This window comes from Erinaceus europaeus, chromosome 3 (assembly GCF_950295315.1).
Source record: "Erinaceus europaeus chromosome 3, mEriEur2.1, whole genome shotgun sequence".
Lineage (NCBI taxonomy): Eukaryota > Metazoa > Chordata > Mammalia > Eulipotyphla > Erinaceidae > Erinaceus > Erinaceus europaeus.
This window is the reverse complement of record NC_080164.1, coordinates 32,041,481-32,048,860: the sequence shown is the minus strand read 5'-3', so window position 1 is coordinate 32,048,860 and position 7,380 is coordinate 32,041,481. Positions and strand designations below refer to the sequence as shown.

Sequence of the window (7,380 nt, the reverse complement as noted above, 5' to 3'; positions counted from 1 at the left end):
CAGGTAGGTACCCACGCTGAGAAACAAGGGGCTAGATAAGACACTGTCGTCGCTTTCCAGTGACAATATGAGATGGCTGTGCAGGAGCTTGTAAAGCCCGGCAGTCGAGAAGCAGCTGAGCTTTCCCGGCGCCATTCTTGGGCAGCGAAGACTGGAAAGTGTCAGCGGCCCGGGGAGGACCTGGCGCTTCATGGAGAGGAGCGCGGTGTGGCTCCTGAGCGCCAGCGGCGGAGGGCTTGGGTGGGTGGGGAAGGAAGGGCGCCCGGAGCCTTGGAAGGCGGCGCCCAAACAACACCCGTCCGGAGGTGGGCGACTGAAGGCGGCGGCGGCAGCGGCGGCAGAACCGGGACGCAGCGCCTGGTCACCCTCCGGTGGGCGCGCCAGGAGGCAGGTGCGCGCGGGGAGTGGAAGGGTCGCGCCGCCAGGGGAGAAGCTTTCAGCGCCCAGAGCGGACCACACAGACTCGGCCACGCGGAGCGCGGCCTGGAGCAGCTGCAGGCCCCGCCCGCGCCTCTGGGCACCAAGGCCCCGCCCCATCCCCGCCCTCTGGCCAATCACACTGTGTCTCCTGGCCCCCAGCCCCGAAGTCCCGCCCCGAGCTGGCGAGTCGCCAGCCAATGGGAGACCGAGGCCGGGCGCCCAGTGCGCGCTGCCCGCGCCGAGCCGGCTCAGAGCGAGAAAAGCGAACCCAACCCGTCGGGGCCGCCGCTCCGGACCTGCCGCCGCCGCCGCCGCCGCCGCCTCCTCCCCCCGGATCGGGTGTACTGTCCCAACCCGAAAGTCCAGTTCTGCGGCCCGGCAGCGGCGAGCGAGCGCGATGACACAGGAGTACGACAAGTGAGTGAGGGCGCCGGCGTGCGAGTCCGGCGGTGCGGCCCCGGGCCGCTGCTGCCCGCCCGGCTGACCGCACCTGCCGCGAGGCCGGGCCGGGCCGGGCGGGGGCCCTGGAGCGAGTCCGCGGGCCGGGGTGCGGGGCCCGGCCGGGGGCGCGTCTCACGTCCGCGGTCTTCTCCGCCGCCACCACCGCCGGCGCCCCCCCCCCCAGCTTCCCCCGTCTTTGTTCCATCCAAGCCCCCTGGGGAGACCCTGGCCTTGAGGGACTCGGTTCCGAAGAGTCCTCCCCCGCCCTGTCCCTCCTCCCCGGCCCCAGCGTCATGGGTGCGGGGGAGCACCCTGCGGGTGACCCCTCACTTGGGCTCTGCCGGTGGCCGGGTGAGCGCAGGCAGGTGCGGGGCTCTGGGACTCGGGGGTCCCCCACCCCGCGCGCCTTTGCCGGGCGGAGCTCGTGGGAGCTGTCGGCGACGCGCTCCGCGGCTGCACAGGTAGACCGACCTGCTCCAGGTAATCTCGCGCCGCTCCATCGTGTCACTGGGCCGGCCTGCTGGAACTTACAAAAAGAGAGAGAGAGAGAGAGAAATTGAGGGGAAAGTTGAAGTATTTTGGTCTCCAGGCATTTCTTTTTTTCTTTTCCTTTTCTCTGGCTGTGTGAGTGAGAAAATTGCTGTAGGAATTATTTTTGCCACTTGCATCATTGATGGTAATTACAGATTAACCATAATTAAAAATGTTCAGAAAATATTAAGAGGATGGAACTTCAAAATCAGGGTGATAAACTAGGTAGTGCTAAGATTATACCTGTTGGAGTTTGTGATTAAAGAAATATTTTGACAGATGTGAAGGCGGTTAATGTAAGATGTCAGCATTAGGGTCAACTGGGTGCGGGGCATTTCTGTATTTCCTTGGTGACTTTTCTGAAAATGGAAAACTGCTTAAAAGTGAAAAATGTATTTAAAAAACTAATAAGTGGTACCAAACCGTCCAGTATATTTCAGGCAGAGAGGTAATCCTCCCATTTTTTATAATTGCTTGGGATCATTTCTGCTTAACTGTGCTTCCCCCCCCCCCGATGAGATTACATATTATGTATGATATATCTTAAATAGGTTAATCTTGTGTTGTAGGCTATACAGTTAAAATATTCCTTGAAATATACTTCAGCAGTATGAAAGATGATTGATAAAGGACTTGACTCACCCAAAGCTGCGATAAGGCTTTTTGGGACTAACATCAGTCTGACGGTGATATGAGGAAGTAGACTAAGAAAGGGCGCTGGCTTCTTGCTTATTTCTGGACTTATAGTTAAGATAAGGCACATTTCCCAAAGCTAAAATTTTGGCCGTAGGCACACTTTGGAAATGCAAGACACCTCCAGGTGATCACAAACAGTACTGGTTGCAAAGAAATATCTTATTTAATTTCTGCTGCTTGTACAGATTTGGAGTGGGGGTGGTGGAAGAGAAGCTGAAAAACTAGCATTACGGGAATTAAATGAGCCAAGTGCTGTCATAATCTCATGGAAGTAGCTATTACACTATTAATAATAGCTTAGCTGTAGACCATTAAATCACCACAAGGTACCACTGGCGCAGTAGCTGTTACCCTCTGCTCCTGATGGTGCAGAGAATGGCCCTTTGTATGTGTCCCCCCCCCCCCCCCCCCCCCCGCCAATTTAAGATTTGTGTAAACTGTCTTCATTTTTAAAACAAACGTCTGCTTTGAGCAACCTGTCATGTTTGTTTTGTGTTAAAGTAATACTCTGCCTCAAGACTTCTCTTCCTACCAAATGGAGGATCCGAAGACTATGCTTTTGACCTTAGGAAAAGTATTGGCTTTGAAATAGAACTTTTTTTAAAAAACAAAGTTTTATTTATTTTTTAAATATTTACTTTTATGAGAGCGAGAGGCCACAGTGTGCTCAGCTCTGATTTATGGTGGTGCCAGGATTGAACCTGGGGCCTTGGAGCCTTAGGCATTCAAATCCTGTGCTCTAACACGTTGAGTCATCTCTCCCTGGCCTTGAAGTCAGACTTTTTTTTTTTTTAATATTTATTTATTCCTTTTTGTTGCCCTTGTTGTTTTTATTGTTATAGTTATTATTGTTGTTATTGATGTCATTGCTGTTGGATAGGACAGAGAGAAGTGGAGAGAAGAGGGGAAGACAGAGAGGGGGAGAGAAAGATAGACACCTGCAGACTTGCTTCACCGCTTGTGAAGTGACTCTCCTGCAGGTGGGGAGCCGGGGGCTCAAACCAGGATCCTTGCGCTTTGTGCCAGCTGCACTTAATCCGCTGCACTACTGCTCGACTCCCGAAGTCAGACTTTTGACTGAGGATATGTTAGATTGTTGGGTCCCTCTTCCCCTTTCTCAAAGATGTTCCTTTTTCTAAATCTGTGCCTATTTTTTAAAGGACCTGGGTGGCTGCCAGACCCTAACCTTTGTTGATTATTTGAAAAGATAATCAGTCTTTCTACATTCACTTTTAGAGTAGGTAGGTCACCTTTAGGCCATTTACATATTTCATTTGTGTGTTGCAATGAGGACTGATCTTTAAATTTGCTTGTTAGAGCAGTGGTAATTCAGAATAGCTCTGAATAGTTCCAAACATTAAAAACTTTTTTTTTTCTTTAAAAAGAGTCTCCATATCGCTGGAGGTATGGTTCCACTTTCTCTCTTTATTGACTTATGAAGTAGTACCAACAGAACTGTTGTGGAGACTGTTTACACTTCAGCCTTTTGGACTCAGTAATGTTTGCTTTACTCCTTTAAATTAAATGTTCTGTAAGGCTGTATACTAAGATCTTCACTGATTCTTCTGGGTTTTCACCCACTAAAATGTAGCATTGAAAAATGAAACAGTAGTCGCCCAGTGTGGAAAACTAGTAAAGATTTACAAAAAAAAAAAAAAATTTTTCCCCCACTCACCTATTTTCTCTAAAAAATCATCTGTTGTTGTTGTCCAGTGACTTCATTTATTGTTGCAGATTCTTAAGTGTTTATCTCTAAGATAAACGGTTAACTCCCTTGCCAGAAAATTATGGCTCCTTATTGATTTACAGTCCCCTTTGGCCACATTCCACTCTCAGTCTGCTGGTAATCAGTAGACTGTTGTAGCTCTCTCATATACCCTTGAGGATTAAGTGAAATACCCCTTTTTCTTTCTGCCCCCTACTTTTCTTCCTCTTCTTGGTAGGCAGGATGTTTTTTAAGTCACGGCATCAATAAGAGAAAGGTATGAAGTAACATGTAAGAACACGTTAATTGAGTATATATAGACTCCCTTAAGAGGGTCAGGTCTGTGTTTGAAGAGAACCAACGTTCTGTTTTATCTTACTTGGTCTTTGTGTTTGTTTATGTAAAGTACTTGAACAGTCTGGCATTTTCTTGGACTGTGTGTATGTGTTTGTCTTCCCCAAATAATGTGTCCTATGTTCCCTGTATAGGTTAACTGCAGGTTCTTGGCTCTCGTCAGTACCTTGTATCTTACTGGTTTACTCATTCATTGGCCTGTGTTAAAACAGATTTTCTCATAGTCTTGTCTTAATTTACTTTATTAGGGTCTTTGATGAAACAATGGACTGTTTTATGGGAACATCAAGGAATTGGTTGTTTTAATCGTGAAAAATTAACTTATGGTGCATTACAATGGAAAAGCTTCATATATATATATATTCTTTTTTTCTTTCCTCTTCTTCTTTTTTAAATTTCTCTGAAGCAAACGTCCAGTGTTGGTTCTTCAGAATGAAGCACTTTATCCACAGCGTCGCTCCTATACCAGTGAGGATGAAGCCTGGAAATCTTTCCTGGAAAACCCTCTCACTGCGGCAACCAAAGCGATGATGAGCATCAATGGAGATGAAGACAGCGCCGCTGCTCTGGGCTTGCTCTATGATTACTACAAGGTAGGCTGGCCTGCTCTTTAAAACCCTTAACCACAGTCCAAGATGCACTTGATTCAACAGCATATAAAACAGTAATTTGCTGGTAGAATGTAATGCAGGTTGCTTCTGTAGTGACTATAAATACTTTAATGAGTACTTTGACTTACTGTGGTTCAAAGCTGAAAGTCTGCGATCATAGAATCAAAGGGTTGTTTGTTGTTGTTTTTTTTTCCCTCAAGTGTGTTCCAGTTCTGTCTGAAAGATGAAGCTATCATAAAGGAAGATGGTAGATGTGTCTCATTGAGACTGAACATTTTACCAAAAGCAGTTTTTAGGGCTATCGGGGGACAGTGGTTAATTTACCTGTGCTCTAATTACTCCTACTCCTCTTCCTCCTTCTTTTTTAATCAGAGCACTACTCAGCTTTAGCTTATGGTGGTGCCACGGATTGAACCTGAGACTTTGGGGCCTCAGGCATGAGAGTCTGTTTGCATAGCCATTATACTGTCTCCCCTAACCCCCTGCTCTGTGATTGTTATTCCTTTGTATCTCATATGAAATAAAACCTTTAAAAGAAATCTTCATGCCTGTCTGCTAAAGGTGACAGTCTTAGCCTTGCTACTTATCATGCTTCTTGCGATAGGTATAGGGTTCTTTTCTTTTCTTTTTTTTTAATATTTATTTATTTATAACCTATTTTTTGTTGTTGCCCCTGTTTTTTACTGTTGTTGTAGTTACTGTTGTTTTTATTGATGTCATCGTTGTTGGATAGGACAGAGAGAAATGGAGAGAGGGAGGGGAAGACAGAGAGGGGGAGAGAAAAAGAGATACCTGCAGACCTGCTTCACCGCCTGTGAAGCGAATCCCCTGCAGGTGGGGAGCTGGGGGCTCAACCTGGGATCCTTAAGCTGGTCCTTGCTCTTTGCACCATGTGCACTTAACCCACAGTGCTACCACCGACTCCCAGGGTTATATCTTTGATCTTTCCCTTTTCATATTTTTATGAGAGGGACACACACACACACACACACAGAGAGAGAGAGAAAGAGAGAGAGAGAGAAGAGTACTGCTCAATTCCAGCTTGTGGTGGTGCTGGGAATTGAACCAGGGAACTCAGAGCCTCAGGCATGAAAGGCTTTTTGCATAGCCACTATACTATTTCCCTAACCCTTATTTTCTTAAATGAACTGCTTTGTTTCTGTTTGGATTTTATATAATAGCTTTGCTTGTGTTTAAAAGTATATTGTTAGTACACAAAACAATAAATCTTTTTTTAAAGATAAGACAAAACAGTAAATCTTTTTTTTTTTTTTTTTAGGATGAAACAGGAATGTAGGAATAGAGTTCCTTCATTCGTACTAAAAACTAGTTTCAAACATTTTTCATAATTCTAAAGTATCGCTTGGCATCAAGTCTCAGGTACATTGATGTCTACAATCTCCCCATTAACTTTTGCCTGCTTTTCCCCTTCTTTGCAAAGAAGAGCAGAATCAAAAGGAATGAACTGAGCAAACGAAGTTAGATTTGCCTTTTGGGATGTGAGCAGTGTGAATTTTTGGCATCTAAAGAAATTTATCAAATATATCCAGCATTGCGATCTTGACAGCAGATTGTTAACATGGCTGATCTTTCTGATTTTGCCTTTGTTCTGGAAGTAGAAAGGGCAATAGAGGAGAGCAGTGAGAAATTTCTCGTTGTGTTTTCAGTAGCTTCTCTATTACATGATGTAGATAAATGAATTCAACTGGGCCAGAAGAATTTTGTTTTAAGAGACGAAACTCAAACTCAGTGATCAAGTAGATTTGTGATGCCCCGAGTTTATTTGGCAACTTAATAGTCACTGGTTTTTATGTGTTCACCTGGTGACCAGGCTAGCTCTTTGAGGGCAGACACGATCTTTATTTATCCTGTGTCCCCCAACCCTGAGCTTACTGAAACCTACCTTGCTGAACTTACTGAAAATAATACCTCGTATAGTAGGAACTAAATTCTGTGTGTATCAATATCCAAGGTGCCAAGGGAGAGAAGGTCATCCACAGCAAAGCCAGATGTCGAGCACCCAGAGCCAGATCACAGTAAAAGGTAAGGCATAACGTACAGCACCACATAGTCTGCTTGAAAGACGCAGCATTTGGTGAAAATAAAATGCAAGATATTTAAATGATCGAGCACAGGTGCCAGAGGTAGGTAAGTTAAACTCTTAGTATCAGAATTTAGGTTTTTTTTTAAAAAAAATACATATATTTTTATTCATTTATTATTGAATAGAGAGAAATTGAGAGGGGGTGGGGAGAGAGAGAGGGAAAGTGACAGAGAGACTCCTGAAGCCCTGCTTCACCACTCATGAAGCTTTCCCCATTAGTGATTTGCCTCTTGGTAGTTAATGCTCGGAGAACTCCACTAGCCTATGATTTATTGGGTGGTACTTGTGTACACACTGTTTATTTTTATTGTGTATGCTTTCTTTTTACTGTTTCTTTCTTTTTTTTTGGTGTGTGTATGTTTCTTATTGTGATTCTAGTTCAAAATTATTTTTTTGAGAAAGGTTTATGAGTTTTACTTTATTTATTTTAAGATATTATTTATTCATGAGAAAGATAGGAGACAGAAAGAACCAGACATCACTCTGGTACATGTGCTGTCAAGGATTGAACTTGGGGC

At 45.1% G+C, this 7,380-nt stretch overlaps 1 protein-coding gene across 3 annotated transcripts in view; it reads left to right on the top strand.

The window, feature by feature from the left end:
• The first annotated feature begins 207 nt into the window (after positions 1 to 207).
• GRHL1 (grainyhead like transcription factor 1) overlaps positions 208 to 7,380 on the top strand; it is a 68,336-nt gene continuing 61,163 nt past the window's right edge. The window contains exons 1-3 of one of the 3 annotated variants that reach the window (XM_060186996.1): positions 208 to 837; positions 4,554 to 4,740; positions 6,731 to 6,801. In XM_060186996.1, coding sequence (XP_060042979.1) covers positions 818 to 837; positions 4,554 to 4,740; positions 6,731 to 6,801 — 278 coding nt within the window. In that variant the 5' untranslated portion in view covers positions 208 to 817. The other 2 variants (XM_007529832.2, XM_060186997.1) reach the window with 2 other exon arrangements.